The 23,928-nt window shown below is 31.9% G+C and overlaps 2 protein-coding genes across 8 annotated transcripts; one reads left to right on the top strand and one right to left on the bottom strand.

Moving 5' to 3' along the window:
* Window positions 1–10,431: 10,431 nt before the first annotated feature.
* LOC114185743 lies at window positions 10,432–23,040 on the bottom strand. 7 transcript variants are annotated; one of them, XM_028073631.1, is made up of 18 exons: window positions 22,690–23,040; window positions 22,542–22,590; window positions 21,142–21,262; window positions 15,937–16,041; window positions 15,647–15,761; window positions 14,974–15,049; window positions 14,859–14,900; window positions 14,391–14,499; window positions 13,454–13,493; window positions 13,124–13,354; window positions 12,762–12,838; window positions 12,355–12,588; window positions 12,024–12,274; window positions 11,718–11,930; window positions 11,536–11,628; window positions 11,358–11,459; window positions 10,924–11,274; window positions 10,432–10,692 (listed from the first exon to the last, which is right to left on the bottom strand). In XM_028073631.1, the coding sequence occupies exons 12-18, from the start codon at window positions 12,584–12,586 to the stop codon at window positions 10,621–10,623; spliced, it is 1,314 nt and encodes a 437-aa protein (XP_027929432.1). In that variant the 5' UTR covers window positions 12,587–12,588; window positions 12,762–12,838; window positions 13,124–13,354; window positions 13,454–13,493; window positions 14,391–14,499; window positions 14,859–14,900; window positions 14,974–15,049; window positions 15,647–15,761; window positions 15,937–16,041; window positions 21,142–21,262; window positions 22,542–22,590; window positions 22,690–23,040; the 3' UTR covers window positions 10,432–10,620. The 7 variants fall into 7 exon arrangements, with proteins under 7 accessions (XP_027929432.1, XP_027929431.1, XP_027929436.1 ...); XM_028073630.1 differs by having other exon boundaries at window positions 15,696–15,761; XM_028073635.1 differs by lacking the exon at window positions 15,937–16,041.
* Window positions 21,864–22,495, top strand: LOC114185744 (protein NRT1/ PTR FAMILY 7.1-like). The gene is made up of 2 exons (XM_028073637.1): window positions 21,864–21,936; window positions 22,081–22,495. Exons 1-2 carry the CDS (start codon window positions 21,870–21,872, stop codon window positions 22,311–22,313), a joined length of 300 nt encoding a protein of 99 aa, XP_027929438.1. The 5' UTR covers window positions 21,864–21,869; the 3' UTR covers window positions 22,314–22,495.
* Window positions 23,041–23,928: the final 888 nt, after the last annotated feature.

Here is a 23,928-nt window from a genome sequence, read left to right as displayed (position 1 = left end):
TCCTTCAGTTTACTGTTTCATTTATTTTTTATTTTTCTATTTAAGAATAAAACATTGGTTAATATTCTAAATGTACTTCCATCAACATAGATCACTGATAGGTTATATATATTTTTTCATATATGGTTATGATTAGTCATTGTCATGGCATAGTTATGGTCATTGAGAGATTGTGGTTCTATATGGTTATATGACATTAGTCTTACACATATAAGACCTTAGACACCACTTTTACACCAAAACCTTAAGGCAATGTTGTTATGGGCCTTTATTCTTATATAGTGTTTAACTTTGTCTTTTCTATCCAATGTGGGACTTTGACTCACACTTGGACTATTCCCAACATCTCCCCTCAAGGGTGAGTCCCTTGTTGTTTTTTTTTTTTTTCCTTTTTCATATGGTATATTTTCCCTTCAGGTGTATGAGTGACCCCTTTGGTTATGGTTATGCGGTCAGTCACATCGGTGACCCCTTTTGTTTATGGTGGTGGTTATGCGGTCAGTCACTCCGAACCATCGGCTCTGATACCACTGATAGGTTATATATATTTTTTCATATATGGTTATGATTAGTCATTGTCATGGCATAGTTATGGTCATTGAGAGATTGTGGTTCTATATGGTTATATGACATTAGTCTTACACATATAAGACCTTAGACACCACTTTTACACCAAAACCTTAAGGCAATGTTGTTATGGGCCTTTATTCTTATATAGTGTTTAACTTTGTCTTTTCTATCCAATGTGGGACTTTGACTCACACTTGGACTATTCCCAACATCACAAACATACAGGATTAATGCATGTTCATCGTAGATAACCAACATGCATATTATTTGATGGAAGATATTTGTTGAATTTTATTTCTTTTTACTTTTCTATTGAAACAAAAAATGCATAACATGAATAATGTTGTAGATTTTTTTAAAAATTTTAACTTTTTATTATATTATTTATTTATTTATTTTCTTTCTTATACTTATTTCTTCTTATTTATTTACTTTGTATTAATTAATTTTCATTTCAAAGTTAAACTTGTAATACCATCCCAAGGTATGAAAAAAAGCCCGATTTTGGTTAGAGAAGTTTTCTTCCATATATAGAAGACAGTCATGCATGAATGCCATCCAATACAATGATTTTTAAGAATGGGAATAAACTATACATAAATAAAATGAACATAAAAGAGCAAATAGTATGCGTACTTAGGAAGTCCACATCAAAATTCTTTAGTATGAAGAAGTAAACGAAAGAAAAAGACATTGAAAAGTCTAACTTATATTACAACTAAATTATTCTTACATTTTTTTAATTTCTCAAATAACTTTTTTAAAATTCCGTACTATTTTATTTTTTATTTAAAAAATAATATATTTTAGTAGTAAAAAATACATCAAATTGAAGAAAAAATAAACTAGAATATCACTACAATCTACTCTCTCCGGTTATCACCTAGACACACGTTAAGAAACCTTAAATATCATTATAATGTACGTTATTATAACTAGCGTAAGCTTAAACACAAGTAATATGTATATGTATTTTTTAAATATGCATGATATTATATTTGTAGGTAATGATATTATAATGTTATTAAGTTAATGTATAAAATAAATAAATATTTATTAAAAATAAAGTAAAATGAATGGAAGAAATATGAGAAAATAATTGTGGATGTATAGGAAAAAAAAAGATAGACAGTTTTATAGAAATTATGAACACAGAAGAGGGAATCCTCAGCGTAACATTTTTAAAATATACATTATTATATTAGTGTAGGTGATGATATTGTAATGTTATTAATTAATATACAAAATAAATTTAATTTATATTTATTAAAAATACAGTAAAATAAATGGAGAGAAAATGAGGAAATAACTATTGATGAATAAAGAAGAAAAGGAAGAGAGTAATTAAACAATTTTATAGAAAATATATAAAAGTAATGGTTAATTTTTAAAATTTTAATAAATATTTATATTGTGGAAGGTAAAATTGAAATTATGAAATATAGACACAAAAGAGAAAATTCTATTTATATATAGTCATAGATATATAGTTATAGATAATTATAGATTATGGATTCGAAATAATACTTTGTCAAAAAAATTTCCACATTTTTCTAAAATTTTAAAAAATAATGTGAATTGTTGTTGACTATTGTAATTAAAATGCTATAAGAAAAATAAGTTCTCTGAATATATTTTAAATATGTTTTTGTTCAATGTAAAGAAAAAATAAAAAAAAAAATTGAATGAAGTAGGAAAGTTATATATTTTATTTAAAGGAAATATTTACTGATAGGTAATTTTGGAGAAGAGAATTATGTACATCAAAATAACGGTTCTTTTCATATATTATTATGAACACATTTAGAATGATATAGATATAATCTTGAATAAAGGAATCATGTTATTATGTTATTACGAGTGACAAGAGTAAGTCTATAGTAAAATACAACGAATTGGGTTGAATATAGGAACTATTTATGAAAATCCACCTTATAATATGTCGGTTATTCATGAATAAATATCCACGGTATTTTAATCCTTTCGATATTTATAGATATCTACAGATATTTTTATTTTATTTTTTTAATTTTAAATAAAATTATTTAAAAATAAGTATATAAAATATAAATTTAGATAAAAGAATTTAAATAAAATTCTATACTAAAATATTCATGCAAATATTTTTTTTCCAAAATGGAAATTTAAATGAGTTGCACAAAAATAAATTGTTTTCTAAATATATAAATTTGTAGATTGGATATCATGATACATATATACTCATATGCTCGTATTTATTGTCCATAGAGATGGCAAATAAACTCGTATTGTCTTTGTTTTGACGGGAAATCCTCGCATTGACTGGGTATGGGTATGGGTATGAGTATGAAAAATCCCCGACTTTTTTAATTGGGTATGGGGATGAGTATGTGGATGTATATATCTCCGCCATAATACTCGTCATTATCTTATCTCCGTCCTCATTAAATTATTAAAATATTTACAATTAATTAAGTAACTTTATCTCTCTCTCTCTCTCTCTCTCTCTCTATATATATATATATATATATATATATATATATATATATATATATATATATTCTAAATTGTTATTTTTTCTAATTATTTGATTTGTCATGAAACTCATTCGCATCTCCACTACAGTTTTTATCTTATCATAACCTTTATGTAATTATGTTAAAATTATGTATGTCAATTAAAAAAAATGTATGTTTCACATTTGAATATTTCTATTTTTTTAATATTTTTATTTATTGTATATTTTCACTATAATTGTATAAATAACTTTTATTTACTACAATATAAAAATTTTATATAATTGCCATAGATATTTTTTATCACCATCAAACATATATTAGAGTTCAAAAGATACAAGATTTGTGTTAAAATTTTATTATTATATTTATTCTTTATTCTTTGCGTCATTTTGATCAAGTGATGTATAAAAAAGATATTCATTAGAATTTAAAAAGATTGAAGCAGTGGCGGATCTTGACGAGAATTGTTGGAGGAACCAAAATAATACATCAAAAATTTATATATTTAATTATTGTCACTAATAAAATAAAATTAAATACATAATTTAGTATAACAATAACTAAAAAAGAAATCACACATATCTAAAAAATTGTCAAAAGAAAATTCAATAATAATCAAATCACATTTAAAATCCAGTTATAAAAAACAAAGTACAATATTTTTTTCTATTTTCATAAAATAAAAAATTAATATACAAGAGGCTGATTAAACTAATATTTTACTATCAAGCGAAACAAGAGAGAATTATCTTCTTCTTTATTTCTTCAAGAATGGAAGAAAACCGCTGAAAGATGAGAGCAAAAATAATAGATCTTCTTCTCTTCGTAAACAAAAGAAGATAGGTGAGAACAATTTGTGAGAAACTCAAGACATATAATGAAACTACAACTAAAATTCAATTATAAAAAAAAACACAGTATAGTATTTTTCTTCTATGTTCATAAAATAAAAAATTAATATAAAACAGACTCATTAAATAAATTATTAAACTAATATTTCACTATCAATTGAGACCAAAAAATTACTTTTTTTTCCCTCGAGTATGGAAGAGAACATAGAAGAAATAAGAACAAAAATGATAGATCTTTTACTCTTCAAAAACAAAAGAAAACAACTGAAAATGAGATATGAGAACAATTTGTGAAAAACTCAAGACATATAATGGAACCACAATTAAGATTCGGTTATAAAAAAAACACACAATACAATTTCTTTTTTCTATATTCATGAAATAAACAATTAATATAAAAGAGGATCATTAAATAAATTATTAAACTAATATTTCACTATCAATTGAGACCAAAGAATTACCTTCTTCTTTACTTCCATGAGAATGGAAGAAAGAAGACAGAGGATAAATAAGAGCAAAAATAATAGATTTTTTTCTCTTCAAAAACAAGAAAAAACAGGTAAAAATGGAATTTGAGAACAATTTGTGAGAAACTCAAATCATAATAAATAAAAAAAAAATATCTTGATAAATTTGTTTATTCTTTATTTTTTATTATGTTTAATTTTATATTTTATTATTTATTAACATTAATTATTATGTTTATAAAAGAAATAAAATATTTGATTTAATTATAATATACTTTTTAATATCTATAATATAAAAAAAATTAAAATATATATAATATAGAAAAAAATTTAAAACTTTGGGGGACCATGACCTCTCCCTGCATCAATAGTGCTCCGCCACTGGATTGAAGTAAACAAACATTTAAAATATATTTTAATTTGAATTTTTTTTCCTTTTATATTTAAAAAAAAATTATCAACTAAGTTTTATTAATGTTTGCAAATTTAATAAATGTTTTGGTTCTCATGAAATTTTATTTGGTATTTTAATTTAAAATGTAAACAATTATGATTTATTTCAAAATATTTGATATTGAAGAAACAACCATCCTCCTAATATTGAATATTTGGTAATATTATGTTTTTTAACCATTTTTTTTATTTTATAAAAATTAATTAAAATTAATATTGAAGTAATAAGAAAACGGGTACGAGTATGGATACGAGATTATACACATTATCCGGTGGGATAGGGATGGAACAAAAGTTTGATACCCGTTGGGTTTGGGTATGAGGATGCGGATGAATTTTTTCTACGAGGATGGGTATGGGATAACGAAACTCGTCTCCATCCCTAATTGTCCACGATATCCATTAAGGATATCTATTTGGTATTCATTACATATTTTATCTAGAGATATCAAAAAATACCAATTTCTTTGTCATCCCTAGTCTTAAGAAAGGGAAAGGTTTTATATTATCCACATTTCATAAAATTTAATGTTAGTTTCATGAATTTAACCCTTTTTTCAAAAATAGGAACAATTTGGTTCCTTTCTATTATCTTATGTTAGAGACGATGAATAAATTTGTCCCTACAAATATATTTTGAAATAAGGATATGAGTATCAATAATATCTTATTTTTTAAATTGGAATAAGGAGGGATCAATATATACACATCTACCTCATCTTTATCTCCATAGTCATCTCAAAACTCGTTCATGTTCTCGTATTCGTCTCCATTCTGAATTACTAAAACATCGATATTTTATTATATAAGCAAAAAACTTATACTCGTTGTATTCTTTGGTCCTTAGTTTCATAATCATTTTCTTTCTACACAATACTTTTGTTATTCTCTCTCAAATGATGAACGTGTTTAAAATTCAAAAAGTTCATTTAAATTTCAAATGTACTTTCTATCTCTTATTGCAACTTTGATTACATATTTTCTCCTTTGTGCAATTTTGTTCAAATTACATTTCAAGAAACAAAAACCTCAATTTCATGGATCAGATAATTTATAAGGCAGATGTAAGACCCACGAAATTTAATTAATTAAATAAATAATTAATTAATAAATGTGGGAAGTGAGAGCCTTTATGCCATTAAATTCTAACTTGTATGATGTGCAAAAGTATTAACTTAAATGGTTGAGAGTACTTGATTGTGTAATAGGACTTGGGTTCAAGTCTTATGTATGCCAATTATGTGTTATTTAATTATTATTGTTTTAATAATATGATTGAGCATGTTGATTAATGACATAATGATTGAATTATATTAGTTAGCAAAAAACATGAATTTGCTTTATGGTTATGCATGGATTTGGCATTAGCATGGTTGTGGGTTCAAGCCTTGAAGAACCCAAACTAAACTTTATTTTTTGCTATTTTTGGTTTTGGACTGAATTTGAAGGGTTAAAGGAAACCCTAGCAGACATGGCAGCCAAGGGTGGCTGAAAAACAGAATACATTAGGCCATTAAGTGGTAATTAACATTTGATTAATGACATTTTTGTTTTTGTGCAATTAAACCACATTAAGGCCACATTAAAAAAGCTAATTAGGGGTAAGAAAAAGGGTTTTGTTGAGTTGTTATTGTGGTTAGAGCAGAGAGGACGAGATTCAGTGTGTATTGTGAGAATTGAGTGGGCAAAGGGTGAGTGGGGAGAGAAAGACAAAGGAGGCCATTGGTGATCAAGGGATAGCTTTCAAGAGTCAAAGCTAAGCTAAGGAAATCAGGTTAGGGAGTTTTACGCGTCTAATTTACATTAAGTTTGAATTGCATGATGTGTATATTGTGAAATGCATGAATTCGTCGTGTTTCTGCTAAATTTTTAGAGTTTCTGGGATTTTTCTAGAAATCGCCTGGCGGGCTACACATAGTCGCCAGGCAGCTCATCCATTGTTGTGTGTTTTCTGGGTTCCCGCGAGGAACCGCCTAGCAATGAAGCCCTGTACCGCCAGGCAACACAAGCCTGTAACCCAGTTTTGGGTTTTCCTGATGAATTGCCTAGCGGTGATGAATTTCCGCCAGGTGACGCGAGTCTATTTTATTCAATTTTGATGATTTTGGGTTTTTGGGGTGATTCTGAGTGGAGGAAATTAAAGTCTTAAATGTTTATGAGCGATTAGGCATCATATTCCATTGGATTACATGTAATTAGAGACTAAATTGGATGAAAAATTGTATGAATACCTCTTGGGGTTTAAGAATTGAGGGTTGAGATTCTAGACTCAATTAAGGAGAGAAGGTTACTACTATTATGTAGGTTGGAAACAATATAAAAGTATCATAAACCTTTAAGCATTGGAATGGTGGTCTATTTGGAGAACTCGTGAGAAATTGGGGTGGAGGACTTGTATAGGTGCAGTAACAGTTCTGGGAATTCCAGAAACTGATGCACCGCCTGGCGGAGCATGTCATGCCGCCAGGCGGTAGGCGCAAAACAGTGAGGGTGAACCTGAGCTTGGTTGCAGGAGTGAAATTCAAAATAGGGACAATTTTAGTACACAGAAGCAAGGTTGAGAAAATGTTAGATATGGTAGTAGGAAGGGTGATTAATGCATGTGTTAAACTAGAAAGAATTGGAATGGCTTAATTATGTTGAAAGAATTAATTAAAATGGTATTGTGGCTACAGTTCGAATATCACAATGGTTGGCATAGGTTTCCATAAGCTGAATTAGTCAAGTTGAGGGTTGGCTTGAATTAGTTGAATCAATTGATATTTAGTTAAACATAGAGTATGTTTAATGGTACAGAAAAAGAATATAGTGGTGGGTTGTTTTGGGAGGAAATACTTAGAGTCCTTTAAATAAATTATAAGTGTGAATGTTTGAGATTGTCTATATGACTAAGAGGATGAATGTACAAGTGAGGTACTATAAGGTCTGGAATATTATAGAGCGCAAGGCGTATGTTAGGGGTACACTGGGATGAGGGCAAGCGAGAGCAACATGTGCAAAGGTGTGCTATAATCTGAACTAAAAGCCAGTATTGCGCAGGTACTGGCGTGGCGCCTGGCGATGGGGAGCGACCCGCCAGGCGACAGACACAAAACAATGGGCTCTGGAACAGTGTGGCACTTGGCGGCAGAGAGCTTTCCGCCAGGCGATATCAGCTACATCAGTGGGCATCTAGAACTCATGCACGTGGCAGTGAGGGTGGTTCCGCCAGGCGGTGTCTGCAGCATTGGGAATTTTTGAGGCGCTTGGTGCCTTGCGGTACATGTCCCCCGCTAGGCGGTCTGGAAGCTGGTAGCACCTGGCGGTACGTGTCCCCCGCTAGGCGATTTTGCTGCTGCAACCTTGGGTTGTTGATTCTATAGGCGTGATCTATAAGGCTTTTGGTGATGCTTCAAAGGTGGGATTGTTGGTGTTCCTTGAGTTGTGGCTCGGGATAGGGGTTAAAGCACGTGGTATTCCTTCAGTTGTGGCTCGGAATAACATATCTTGAGTTGTGGCCTGGGATGACGGATGAACACGAGGAACTCTTGAGTTGTAGCTCTGGTTGGCGAGTGTTGCCGATGTGAGTGTGCTGGTTGTGGCCAGTACGGATGGGTCTAGATAGATTGCCCTCCTCAGTAGTTGACTGACGAGTTTGGTAGTCTTGGGACGTTGCGAACTATGTTCGTATTTGGGAACTCCACCTGGCATTACGGTGTACGATCCGTAGCAATGGTTCCCGCACGTGCTCTATCGATTGTGGCCGGTAGGTATGGCAGCAAGTTACCTTGAAGTAATCATTAGAAGATGTAGAACACGAATAACATGGTTATGGCCATGTGATATGGAATCGAATGAGGAAATCCCTTTGGCCATACATATATATATATATATATATATGATATAAATATATATATATATATATATATATATATATATGTATGGGTGATTACCATCTGTATATGTGTTTATTATGTTTAATATGTTAAGCTCACCTTATCTGCTTGTGTTTGACGATGATCGTGTACGCGGTACACGTGAGGAGATGATGTTGATGCAAGTGGTTCTGGTGGAGCTTAGCCGCAGATAGGGGATAGCTCGGGAGTTTTATCTTTATATTATTTCATGTTTTGGAAATAAATTGTAAAGGCTTGTGCCTGTTTGATAAAACCCGAGTATTTTATTGTGGATTTCAGAGTACTTTCTTTATTTAATAAAATTTTAATTTCCCGTGTTTTGAGAAATGAGGTATTATTAAATGCGGCGTAATTACTTTTTCCCTATTTTATTATTTAAATTAGTAATATTCTGACGGGATGTTACAACAAAAATTTATTATTTCTACTCACTTTTAATGTTTTTTATTTATTGTTTAGTGTTTTACATAAAAATGTTTAACTCTAAATTCCAAATGTTTTAATTGTGTAAACCCTTAGTTTAATGGGTAATATACAAAGTTTATCTTTTCTATTCTTTTTTACCCTTAGTTTTCTTTCATTTGAAAACCTTTGCTATTTTGCAATTTTTTTCCATTATCTTGCAACAATTTAACTCATTCAATATCCACCAAGTTTACCCAAATCTACAAGGGATTTTTCCTCTCATTACAACCTTTATTACATTTTTTTCCTTTGTACAATTTATTTAAATTGTGTGTTGCAATTCAAAAAATGTAATCCTTAATTTCATCAAAACAAATCATTTTTAAGACACATATCTAATTAATTTTACACTTTTTTTTTATAATAAGTTGACCTTTATCCAATTGGTAGTTGATACTTTGATTTGAGATTTATGCAATTGTAGTTTCTATCTTGATATTGATTTATCCAATATTGAACCCTTGATAATATCATGTTTCCTTTGTTGTGATTTATTTTGTTGTAAATATTACTTAATTATTTGAAATAGTAAGGGGATACAAATGTTGGTATAGGTTTACCTGTTAGCCAATGAGGATGATGATGTGACAAAAATTTTTATACTAATTGGATATGAAAATGAGAATGCAAAAGAATTTTTATTTTAGAAATGGGAAAGGGGATAAGGATAGTGAAACTCGCACCCACCCAGTCATGTTGTCGTCTTTATCTTACTCACATAATCTACCACTACAAAAAAAAAAGCTAAATTATGGAGGTTTTAATTTCGTTTAGTGGGGGTTTTTACCCTCCACAAAATAATTTGCAGAGGTTTTTCAAACCTCCACAGTTAGGTTCCCCACAAGTTATTTGTGGAGGTTTTCTATAACCCCTGGTATCATGTTTATATTGTGGAAGTTTTTTAATGGAGGGTTATAACCTCTCCTATTCATGACTAATATTTTGTAGGGGTTTAAAACCTCCTTTATTTCCATAAACCTATTTGATTCCAAAATTTCTATTTTTCATTTTTTTTGTCGGGGTTAATACCCTTCTCAATTTGAGGATTATACTGTAAAAATTTTAACCTGTTTCATTTGTATTATTTAATTTGTAGATTTAATACTGTATTTTTCTTGCATTATTCAAATCTCATAAAAAAAAACAATATTTTGTTTGTAATTAGAATTTCCTATTATACTTGACAATGTATGTCATCATTTGAGGTACTTATATTTTTACATCAACAATATTTTTTGTAAACTTCAATCAAATACTTCAACCAAAGTGCTCAAATATATATCATTAGAACTTTTGATTCTCGAAATCAACATATTAACATAAAAGCAATTTAAATTGAAACAATTACAACTTAATCCATACTTACTCAAAGTTCATAACACACTAAAATAGTTTCATCCTAAAAAACATCATCAACACCCTAAATGTTGCTACCACCAGATGATCCTCTTGTACCCATAGAAGACTCGGGCTCATTTGCATCACCAGTTTGCTGAAATTATAAAAGATAAATATTAGCTGCAAGAAGGAAGTCAACCTCAAATCATGAAATCAACATGCATATACTAAAATAGTTTATTACTAGATCATTGACCTGCACAAAAATCATGATTAGTTGGTATCGATGATTAACTCACATCGATACAGTATAATTCTTGTATCAAAAATCACATCACAAATAAGTACCAAGATAATTAGTTTCCAAAGGCTGGACATAACTTACTTGTGGTTGAGGATCAAAGAAGGCAGTTAATTCATCAGGGATCTTTCCTTCCTTCATTATCATGTAGGCTTTTAGTGCACCCAAGGTGGTTTGAATTTGGGATTCTAAATTAGTGTACTTCTGTTGCCATTGATCAGAAGATGTTGATGATGTGGCAGCACTAGATGAAGCATTGCTTAAATCCGAAAGTCGAAATCTTGTATTTCTAAATGAGTTAGTAGGAGCTGCTCCTAAACCCATGCATCGCACCCTCCCAGAATGCTCTGGGCCTAACACTCTACCAACAACATCATTAGGAGAAACCTCTGATTCATCATTAGTGCTTTGAGTCAAACCCACTTCAATTTGTTCCTATAGGCATACAACAATATGTAGTGAAAACGCTAAACATTGAAGGAAAATGCACGAAAATATCATATTATGGTACAACTAACCGATATAGCCTTTGCCGCATCATTTACAAATGATCCATCCTTTCTTTTATGAGTATCAATGTATAACTTTCCCCGACTAGGCAGTTGTCCAGTTTCCAAAAACTAAATAAAAAGAGAAGTTAAGTTAAATAGTAAAAATTAAAAAATAGTATAGTGTCATGTTAACTACTATCATTACCATCTCATGTCTTCTTCTTGACATAGGTTTAGAACCACCAGTATGAGGAATTACTTGCTTTTTGCAATTTTCTCTATTTTTTTTACAAATCTCCTATGAACAAACAAAATTGTAAGTTCACACAACAATAAAAAAATATCTACACAAACAATTCACACCATTCAAAATAATGTAACTTGTACCAATGTTTCCGGTTTTAGACGATAAGTAACAAAATGAGCCCACTGAGTTCTGTCTATACCATTTGGCACATTACTTATGATTTCATTTTTGCTTTTTGTTGGATCATAGAACTCATTCCATAAATTCTGCCTATGTGCAGCCCACTTCCTACCAAGAGTTAGTTTGCAATACCGTTGTGCACTAGCTTCACCAGTCTTAAAACAAAACCGAGGCTTTTGAAAAAAGAAGACATAGTTAGTGTGTAAACATTTGAGTAAATGTAACATTTACAAAAGATATAAGGTCATACATGCATAAAGATATACCTGTAATATTTCCTTAAAGCATTCCAAAAAGTAAGTGTCAGGCATGCCTGTTTTCCCAGACCATCTTTCAAAATTAATTGGAAACAAATTACAATCAATTGCCAATGTACCACAATATCCTGCAAGCACGCCTTGTCCTTCACCAATTGCCATGCCTAACTCATCAAAGTCCACAATGATGCGTTCCCCACGAGGTAAGTTATTTACTTCTCTGACCTTCACCTTAATTTTCTTGATAACTCCTTCTAAGTCTTTAACCATAAAACAACTTACTTAACCATAAGTAAAATTTTAAAAATTATGATCATGTAAAAATAAATATGACATATACCTATTGCATGAACAGTCCAATATGATGAAGATTCACGTCGAGCATGTTTAGTAGATGTTTCAGGTTGCTGTGAGTTCTCAGTGGGTAATGAGGAATCTATTGGTGGTGTTGTGCTCATTGAAGTGTGTGATGAGGTTTCATTTGTTGGTGCAGGATTTGTTGATGGTAAAGAATTAGTTGGAGGCTGAAGTGATGATTTTTGTGGATTTCGGAAACGCTTCACCTTTGGCATGGCTACATATATTTATGAGAAACCAAAAGTGAATCACAACAATGAAAACTAGATATAAAGAATGCATGGGGATTATCATACAAAACAGTGACCATAATTCTTTAATATGTATGTAGTTCTAAATCAAGGAAATTAGATAGTATTTAGAAAAATCAAATCCAAGGGTGAGACTTGCCTGCAGCTTGATCACTTTCAGCATGGGGGAGCACAACAGGAAAACCAAGTGAAATCCAAGGGTGAGTACCCTCAAACCTATTTACATGCAATGAATTTGTCATTACAAAAGTACACATATAATAGAAACAGAATGCGTGCGAATAATTATCACCCTACTGTAATCCATGAGTGTGAATAATTAGTCTGCATGTTACAAGGTATAATATAAACAGAATGCTGCTTTGGATAGAATAGAAACAGAATATAGAGAAAAATTAGCACAGTTGAGGAGAGATGCAGAAAGCAAGACAGGGAGGAAAAAATGAATCATAAAGTTATTAATATCATTATGCCAGAGAGGTTTAGGTTACACTGACTTACAGAATTTGCAACTGTGAGAGACGACCAATACAGCAAGGTATGGCACCTTTCAAAGAGATACTCGATAAATTCCAGATAATAACACTCAGTGGAAAGCCAATAGAAGGTGCAGAACCAAATGGAAATGGTGCTGCAATTTGTCCACTCCAGGGATATCTCTTTGGAACAGCTATTGAACTGTCTGAAACAACTGCTGCAGCAAAGAAAGAACACAGGACTTCACTTGGGGAGCTGTTTCAAAGAAGCAAATCAGCTTAGGAGAATTTCAGTGCAAAATGTGAAAAGGAGGAAAAAAGAACTGAGAAGGAATTAGACAAATTTGCCATGAACCTGATGAAAGAAAAGCTGAAAAAAAGAATGCTCCATGCTTCTGCAGAAACAAAGCTGAATAAGGTAAGCAACTAACAAGCCATAACTTGCCAACAGGGAGTACTGAATCTGGCATTTTTAATATTATTGTTTATTTTAGTTGCCTAAGTTTGTTGTGTGGAAATATTTTAGGTGCATTTGGCTCTGGCAAAAGCATAGCAGAGGTAATAATAACTAGTTCATATGACATTATTTTCCTTTCCTTTTACAACCATGTTTGAGGATTGAGGTTTTTCTGATTACTAATGGTAAATACTAGCAAGAGAGATGATTTTAGGAATTAAATCTATGTTTTCAATCTTTTAGGTTCCTATTAAGATGCATAGATCTGACATGTAGCAGAATTCTACAACCAGTGTCTTGCAATTAATTTGAAGTAGGCTTTGTCTGTAAAATGCATGGATCTTTGGTCTCTAATTTTAATTGAAACTGTATATACATTGACATTATTAGTTCCATAGATTCATAATTCAGAAGTCACGAAGACCCATAGAATTGCATAGATGATTGTTTTCTTATTTCCATCAGTTTTGTTTGAGACTCTCTCATACCCACTTAGACAAAACTATCTTATTTCTGTACTGTGATAATTATAATTTCAGTATTCTCAGTATATGGAGATAATTTGACATGAGAGAGTATTTTAACTGTGATATAATGAGTCAATGGAATTCTCAAACACCCCCAACTAATTAATAGCCCTGCATCTCTGTTCAATGCCACTTGACTCTCGAAATATGCTTCTCATGCCAAACACAACTTGCAATTCTGTAAAATCATGTTTAAGGAACTTGCACACAAAAACCTACGAGACCATAAGAACTATCATATCTCTCTAGTATGCATTTGAGCCTACTCTTTACTCGATGTTGATGCAACAGATGAAAGCAAGACTTACCAGTACAGCCAAGGGTTCTGATGTTGCCAGTGCACTACTTCCATCTGTATCAAGTATATCTCGAACACCACGACTATCACAAATATACACAATTACTCCTATGTCCAACCTGGTTGATAATATCCATTAGAACTTAGCTTTCTTAATTTAACTAGAACTCAAAGCTGCATGCAAGATAGTTACGTAAAAGAAAATTTAAAGATGATACTGTTGGATCTACTGGATTATTGATTTTTGAAAGAATTTCACAACCTATTTTAGTTACGCAAATAATTTTAAATATTACGAGGCGTTTCTGATAATATGGTTTGAACACTTCTGACATAAAAGATAAGAATGATGGAGTGACCTATGCAGACATGGAATGACTATAAGTTGTACTATCAAGCATATTTTCAAGTGCCACCAAAGAAAAATGATACATAATACAAGGTGTAAATTTGCCAATAGTTGATAATCCTATCTTACCAAATTTTGGCAATCTCAATTCCTTCTGGGAAAAGACCACCACTGCAACAAATAAAAGGCTTCAGAAAACTAGTGATTGAAAGTACATAATGGGAAATGTTCATTGCCTAATCACCTATTATCTCTTAGGTCCAAAACAAATGCATTAACATTATTGCTCCTTAATGTATTGATTGCTTCTTTGATAGCACCTACAGGGAGGCACATCCACAAGAAAGTAAGGAAAAGATAGATACATAAACTTTTTACATCATCAAAGAAAACAAAGAACCAATTATGGAAATGACAAACAATTATCAATATATTCGATAACATAAATCATACTTAATCTAAATTGAAAGTGAAGTACAAATTCCTATCGAACGATTTCTTTTATGTGTCAAATGATTTGGTGTATATAAATGGAAATTATAACAAAATTCCATATACTGAGAATACTGAAATTATAACCATTAGGTCTTCATTGTTTATTAGTGGTACATGCTTGCCAAAAGATTTTTGCTCACTAGATTTAGTTCATGATGGATAACATAAAAGCACTGCAATTTATAGGAAATTAATAAATACTTCTTTAGGAGTGAACCATTTCACTTACAGTGCTCTTAGATCAGAAAAAAAAAAATGCTTTAGATAGTTAAAGTTCACAACCAGAATGCATTTATTCCAAGCATTTTACAAAGTACCCATAATGCATTTATTCTCCCCCCACAGAAAGGAAGAAAACTAAACAAAAAGTATAGAAGAGAATTTGTAGTTGAGAAAAAAAATAAGAGATTCATAGTTCTAACCATCCAGGGTGAGAGCAAGAGAAGAAGGACAGAAAACAAAAGAAACCACCTGTGGAGCCTTCAATATATGCTCTCTGTTGCAGAATTGATTCTGACAAGATGAGGTTTATAAACTCTACAAGGACAAATTGGTTAACATCTTAATTATTGAGAAAAGTCAACTAAGAATATGAAGCAGAAAATTCTAAAGAAAATTCTATAATGACATATTATCTAATTGTATATAATGAGGATTTGTTATGCTTTCCTAGAAGCTAATGAAGTGCAAGAAATTGTATATAAGTTATAACCTGTGAAGAGAACCAGAGAAGAAAGAGAACTAGAGAAGAAAGAGAATCGGAGAATAAAGAGTACACTTTTTATTATAGGTTCTTTATATATATGTCATTCCTAACCTGAAATTGACAAGAGGAAGCAACATTAAAAAATCAAACATGAGTCAAGTATACATGCATTGAAAATAACTTTGAATATAAAAAATCATTACCTTTAAGAAAAAATTTATTACTAATTATTTTTTCAACTCATACATTTGAGTCAGGGATATCACCATCTAAATGGTTTGTAGCCAATTGCACATATTCATTGTCATTACTATAAAATTTCTCTAGCTCTTGATCTTGGTATGGCTCATTTTCATATACCTCTTCTACTATTTCTCCCATTTCATACAAATCTCTTGGCTTTAAATGCACAACAACACTCCATCCTTTATTGATCACATCATCTACATAATATACCATTTGTGCTTGAGATGCCAAAATATAAGGTTCATGTTCTTCACGATCTCCAATATGAATTAGTCTATCAAAGTTAACACAATTAAAATTCCATTGATCCTTTTTATATCCTCTTTCTCGTGTAGTATCTGCCCACTTACACTTGAAAAGAACAACTTTGAATTGACCATAATAATTAAGCTCAATGATATCCTCCAACTTTCCATAATAGGATAAGTCTACTTGCCTTAAGTTCCTGTCAACACTGCTTGATACACAAGCTGTATTAGATGTTAAAAACACACCACTATTTTGTGTTCTCAATCCCTCATCTCGAGTCAATGTTCGAAATTTAAACCCATTGATGTTGTACGCAGTAAATCTGTTAGCATTTTCCAATGGACCTCGTGCTAGAAACTTTAAGTCATTAGACATTGTATTTGTTGTTTCTGGATTCATAATCTAAATAAAGAAGTTATGTTAGCCATAATTGAAAGAAAACATAGTAAATAACAGAAAGTGTACTATTTGATAACCCACCCGCCTTTGAAACCAATCAACAAACTCTTTAAACACTCTAGTTTCGATCTCAGTGGTTGAAGGTCGCCTTCCCCTTGAACTTCTTTTTATTAGTTGTCTAAATTCACTATATATATATAATCAAACAACATGACTAATATAATTTAATTAGTTTAAATACAAATCACACACTTAATGTAGATTACTCACTCAACAAATGGTGTGACTATTGCACAATTTAAAAGCACATATCGATGGGCTTGTAGCTTTTGCATCTGAGTTAAAGTAAAATTCGAGGAACCTCCTACTGGCTTCCCACCTTGTGGGAAGATAGATGACAGAAAAGGCTCATTATCACCTGTTTTATCACAAACACGTCTTGTTCTATTGAACCTTGTCTCTATATCTTCAATGTATCTAGAACAAAAGGTAAGAGACTCTTCAGCTAAGTATCCCTCAACTATAGAACCTTCTGGTTTTGCCTTATTTCGTACAAAGGTCTTTAAATGACCTAATTCCCTATAATAATGAGAAATAATTAGAGTAAACAACTTGGATATTTATGATAATGATACCTTAATCTAAAAGTACTAAGCATTACCTTTCTATAGGATACATATATCGATAATGAACTGGACCTCCAAGTTTTGCTTCCTCCACCAGATGGACAGTTAAATGAACCATAACTGTGAAGAATGATGGTGGGAATAACATCTCTAAGTGGCAAAGTGTTAGCACAATGCGATCTTGAAGCATTTCAAGTTCTTGTGGATTTAAACTTTTACTACAAAGGACTTTAAAAAATGAGCAAAACTCCACCAAGGTTGCAATGACATGGTTTGGTAACAAATTACGTATTGCCAGCGGTAGTAATTGCTCCATAATAATATGGCAATCGTGACTTTTTAGCCCGAATATTTTTTGTTGCACCTCATCAACACATCTAGAAATGTTACTTGAGTAACCATCCGGTACTATAACATTTTTCAAAGTTTTGAGAAACAACTTTTTGGTATCACGAGTTAGTGAAAACAAAGCAAGGTGATATCTTCCATTATCATCTGGCCAAAGATCCTCTCTTATGCCCATTTCCTTTAAATCTTTCCTAGCATTTACATTGTCTTTGGATTTAGGCTTTTCATGTAACAAAGTATACACCAAATTGTCAAATACATTTTTTTCAATATGCATGAAATCTAAATTATGGCGTAACAAATTAGACTCCCAATACGGAAGTTCAAAGAAAATGCTTCTTTTTTTCCATTGTTTAACTTCTTCTCTAGATCTTTTTCCTCTACCATCCAAAATTACTCCTCTCCCAAATGTAACATTAATATTTTCAACTTGCCTAAAAATGTCAGATCCTGATAATTTTAGTGGTGGATTCCTTGTTTCAGTGCTTCCATCAAAGCGAACACGATTCAATCTAAATCTATGGTTTCTACTCAAAAAGCGACGATGCCCCATAAAACACCACTTCTTACTATAAGGAAGACGACAAGGTTTTGCATCAAAGTTACAAGTAGGGCAAGCTAAACCTGTGTGTGTGTTCCAACCAGATAAAATGCCTAGGCCAGGAAAGTCACTAATTGTCCACATAAGAGCTACTCGCATCCTAAAAGTTTCATTCAATGAAGAATCAAAGGTCTCCACACCATCATTCCATAGCTCACGTAACTCATCCACAAGCGGTTGTAAGTACACATCAATATTATTTCCTGGCATTTGCTTGCCTGGAATGATCATGGATAGGATCAATGAAGTGTGCTTCATACATATCCATGGTGGAAGATTGTATGGAATTAAAAACACTGGCCAAATACTATAAGTAGAACTCATAGTACCAAAAGGATTAAAACCATCACTAGCAAGGCCTAAACGAACATTTCGAGGATCAGAAGCAAACTCAGGATGCAATAAACTAAATGTTTTCCATGCCTCACCATCCCTTGGATGCCTTATGAACCCATCCTTGTTCTCTAAAGAATGCCATCTCATATGCTCTGCAGTCTTAGAACACATAAACAATCTTTGCAATCTTGGTTTCAATGGAAAGTAACGCAAAACTTTTGCAGGTTGCTTTTTCTTCTTCTTTGGGTTCCATCTAGATGTACCGCAATGTTTGCATGTTTGCAAATCTTTTTCATCATCTCTTAAATATAACATACAATCATTCGGACATGCATCTATTTTGGTATAGTTAAGACCAAGTTTGTTGATGGTTTTCTTAGCCTCATAAAACGAAAGAGGCAAGTTTGCTTCATTAAATGCATCTTTTAACAAATCTAGGATCATAGTCATTGCCTTGTCACTTAATCCACACAAAACCTTGATGTGATATAATTTGATTACAAACTCTAATTTTGTGTACTTGCTCCCGTCACACAATGTTTGATTTCCATCATTGAGAAACTCAATAAACTCATTATGATCCTCCTTTGGCCTTTCATTCAAAACATCATCTACACCCAATGGTTGTGTTCTGCCTAGATTAGTACTTTCTTGCCTATAGTGCCCAAATGCTTCATTGATCATTGTTTCCATTGGATTTTCATAATGAAATGCCTCTTGTATATCATCTTCATTACTAGAAATATCTTCTATTTGTTTCTCACCAAGAAGATTCCATATAACATAATTTTTGGGAAATGCTTTTAAAATCAAGTGCTCCTCAACTACGCCTCTAGTTTGCCATTTCATAAACCCACATTTGGGACATGGGCATTTAATTGTATCTCCAACAGCCCCATTTTCAAAAGCAAAATCTAAGAATTTTTTTAAACCAATTGAGTATTCAATTGTATTCCGAGGTTTAACAATCCAAGATTTATCCATTGAAATAGATACCTAAACAAAATGACAATGTGTATTTTATAAAATACACAAACACTTATAAAACATAGAAGAATATAAGAAATATGGTTCACCAATAACTAAATAAGAAACATGGTAAATTAATGTGCTCTAAAATTGAAAGGAGATACTAATAAAGATACTAATAAAGATACAAATAATGTATTATAAAAAGACTATTCAAAAAAGTAAATTATATTTGATTAATTCGTTAGGAAATGTTCGACACACTTTTTTTATGATTGGAGTGATGCATGTGTAAGTATATATAATATGGTGGATGATTATTACTATATCATGCTGCTTAATCTCAAAGGCTATTATTTTCAGAAATGATTTTAATTTAGTAAATGATATGATGATGAGTGAATATTAATAATATTATATATGTATTGCTGACCTGTACACATATTATATAAGTATCATTTACAATTGGTTATGCCATGTTGACTAGTGAATTTGGCCTGTTTGAAACACCCTCTCAAGCATGTCTCCTATGGTCAACCACAACAATATCAAAGGCTATTGGATTGGTCAAGTTTTCAACAGTATTGTTTTTCCCAAAGTCAATGATATTAACCTCTCTATCAGTTTCTTGTAAGGGATCTAAACAATTAGGTAAAAATGAGTATTTGATGTGTGTAAGCAAAGGATAGAAGGTTCTATATCAAGAGGAGTTTCTTTTGAAGAAACATTGTGAATTTCAACAAGAACTTTTGACAATTGTTTATTAAAAAAAGGTTGTGAAATTCGAGACAAGAATATATGAGAGCGCTTTGTCGTTCAGAGCAATTGAGAATACTTTTTCGAGTTATAAAATAGAATCAAATATCTTATTTATATATATATATATATATATATATAAATATTTATTAATCAATTAATTAGTGTTAAAAGATGATAAAAGCGTTTCCAAACTTTATCAGCATATTCAAGCTTAGTAAATAGTTCAATCAAATAGCAAAAGGCTTCGTGTTGTATGATACAACGTCTAGATAAATTCAACTCAATAGTAACAAAATCCATTACAATTGGACCAGTTGAAAACTAATGGCTTTTCAATTCTTACAGTTTGGACTACATTTCAGTACCTACCCACGTGTTTTTAAATAGTTTTAAAAATGACAACAAAATTAAGAATAAAAAAAGGAAAACACTGACATAGCTCGATGACAGATATAGTTGTCGGTCCAATCCTTTTGGTTTTAGCGTCGTTCTATCTAGCATCATTCAGTTCCAGAATATTAGTTATAGTTGAGTTGCTGTCAGGCCTACTGATATAGTATTAGAGAAGACGAATTTGGTGTTGATGAATTGCTTGCAGGCCGTCACACTATCGAAAATTATGTAATTTCAATTTTTTATTATTAATAATTTAGTAAAGGCCTAATACTTGGTTATTACCTGCAGCGATGTATCTCCTTCTTCAAAGACCAACAACGCTCCTTCAACAGCTTAACAATGCCAAACCGCAGCAACCACTAACCAACCTTCTCCAAGGACGAATCACCATTCTTTTCTTGAACTGGAATTAAGTAAAATGATATGGTGCAGGAAGAAAAATGGTAGGCTACATGAAATAATTGTCAATTATGGAACAAGTGATTTCAGTCCACATTTCATGTGGATATAGAATCCCATTCCATCATTTTTGTTTTTGACCACAACCATATTTGAAAAAAGAAGAAGATCCAAATCACCTTTTGTCATGAAAATTTTTAATTATAAGAATTAAGCAAGAACAAAGGAACACAAATCAGATAGAATCTTACAGGAAATATCATTTACTAAGATATGAATTGAATGTGGATCCTTAGTCGCTACATATGAAAGTGAAACCTTTAGCTCTTACAATTATATTCATACAATTATTTCTACACATGTATTGAACAGCTCTCACTCATATTTAACACGTCTAAAAGTACAGGGTGTCTAACATGTCAAATAATTCAACGCTGATTCCATAAATTTTGAATTACACTGTCCACATAGATCCACTTTTGACTTCAAAATCTGTAATAGACATGGTGAAAAATAACTGATTGTATATGTATGTACGATGCATTGATTCTAAGTACATGCACTTGAAATAGGTAACAGAAGGAGATAGCAGCTACATAGAGGAATCTGTCATGGAGAGAAGTAGCAGAGCGGATGAAAAGAAAATAGGAGGAGCGAAAGTCGCAAGCCTCTTGCTAGGTACTGAACAAATGATCGATTAATTCACTTTTCAATTTTCAAGAAATAGTTTCAAATATAACTTTTACAGTTGTTAGTAGAAGGGTCAATAAATCCATTGTATATGATAATTCGTGACTGAATGCACTTTTGGTTTGTTGTCAGTGAATCAAGCACTAGCTACACTAGCCTTCTTTGGAGTGGGAGTGAACTTGGTTCTGTTCCTAACCAGAGTTCTTGGACAAGACAATGTGAGTGCTGCTAATAATGTCAGTAAGTGGATAGGAACTGTTTACATGTTCTCATTGATCGGAGCATTTCTGAGTGATTCATATTGGGGACGATACTTAACCTGCACGGTGTTTCAGCTTGTTTTCGTTTTGGTATTCTACTCTTAGTCTTTTATTTTGACATTTTTATAAACAACGCTATCAACTCTTTTACCATCTGAATTTTTTAATTCAACAGAGCACTTGCTATTTTCAATACCAAATAAAGAAATTGTGAGCATCATTAAACACAATGAAGAAGTTCAATTCACTTTATCTTTTTCTTTTATTCACATAAAATAGCCAACAGAGGAAAATTAACCTTATTGTTTATCTACTAGAGAAGTAAATAACTACCAGGATAGGAAATAGAGGCAGCACCCTTCGATAGCAATGTCCGAATCACCTGTTAAAGAAAAAACAAAACATAACATTCAACACTTCTACCTCACACAGTGAACATAAAATCTTAACCAGGAACATAAAAGGTATATGGACAAGGAACCTCTAGAGATGGCACGACGACGGAAAGGGGAAACAGAGACAACGCGACTGAGATGAAGCGAAGAAGACAACGCCGACGGAGATGGCGCAACGGCGTGATGGAGATGGCGCGACGGCGTTACGGTGATGGCGCGACGGAGATGGAAGGGCACGACAGAGATGGGACGACGCGACGAAGACGGGACAGCGCGACGGAGATCGCTGCACGCGATGGTTGGCTTAGGTTTTCGATTGGTTAAGGCTAAGACACTGAACTTAGGTTTTCGATTGGTTGAGGCTGCAACACTGAACTTAGGTTGTCGGAAAATTTCATTCTAATTTTTCTGATTTGGGAGGAACACGTGTCTTTGCTCGAAGAAAAATGTATTGCAATTTGCAGAGGTTATAAACCTCCTCCAAAAAAAAATAAAAAACCTCCTCTATTATCAATTTTTAAAAAATCTATCATAACCAGCTCATATAATCTCTATTTGTGGAGGTCTTTTTAACCTCCATAAAATGACCCATGCTATATATCTTTTTTTTTGTAGTGTACTATCATTCTCACAAAATATTATATGCATAATTTTAACTTAGTCTAATTTTGTTTCTTCATGATTTCCTAGTTTACACCTTATATTCTTATTCTAACCTTCACTAGTACTAACGAGGATTAGGGATGACAATGTGGTCAGGGTCAACCTGTTTTGGCTTACCCAACATAAGTCCTGGCTTATGAGCCTACAGGACGACCCACATGAAGATTTGTTTTTTTTTTGTAATTATCTAGTTGTAATATTTCTTGTTACAACACAAAATTATGTTTTTGCATTAAATAAGCAGTTTCCTATAATTCATCTTACTTGTCAATTTAGGATATGAAATAGAAAATTTTGAATTATAAATGGATAAAATTGAACATGTCTAGTTCTTCCAATTTTACTTATTATTTTTTCAAAACATATTTCAACCACAAACTAGCATATTGTTACTTTGGCTAATAAACTCAACCATTCCATTCTCTATCTTAACATTAATACATGGAAAACTTTGACATGTAGTACTTTGGCCTCAACAAGGATGAGAATTATTCAAATTCCTATCTCCTAACCTTATTTGCAAATGAGAAAATCACAGAACTTGAAGATGGTGTGCAGTTTCAATGTGAAAGTTTGAAACTCTTTCATATCCCATACAATTGCACATTCAACCTTCTTAAGGAAAAAACGTGCATAACTTACAAGTTCCAACTAACGCAACC

The sequence above is a fragment of the Vigna unguiculata genome, chromosome 5 (assembly GCF_004118075.2).
Source record: "Vigna unguiculata cultivar IT97K-499-35 chromosome 5, ASM411807v1, whole genome shotgun sequence".
In the NCBI taxonomy this organism is placed as follows: domain Eukaryota; kingdom Viridiplantae; phylum Streptophyta; class Magnoliopsida; order Fabales; family Fabaceae; genus Vigna; species Vigna unguiculata.
This window is presented reverse-complemented; position numbering and strand designations above follow the sequence as displayed.

Coding starts and splice junctions, on each gene's coding strand:
- LOC114185743 (XM_028073631.1), bottom strand. CDS start 12,586: ATGCCAAAGGTGAAGCGTTTCCGAAATCCACAAAAATCATCACTTCAG. Junction 11,931..12,023: donor GCTTTAAGGAAATATTACAG/GTATATCTTTAT, acceptor TTTTTTCAAAAG/CCTCGGTTTTGTTTTAAGAC. Junction 11,460..11,535: donor CAAGAAGAAGACATGAGATG/GTAATGATAGTA, acceptor CTTTTTATTTAG/TTTTTGGAAACTGGACAACT.
- LOC114185744 (XM_028073637.1), top strand. CDS start 21,870: ATGGAGAGAAGTAGCAGAGCGGATGAAAAGAAAATAGGAGGAGCGAAA. Junction 21,937..22,080: donor AGTCGCAAGCCTCTTGCTAG/GTACTGAACAAA, acceptor GTTTGTTGTCAG/TGAATCAAGCACTAGCTACA.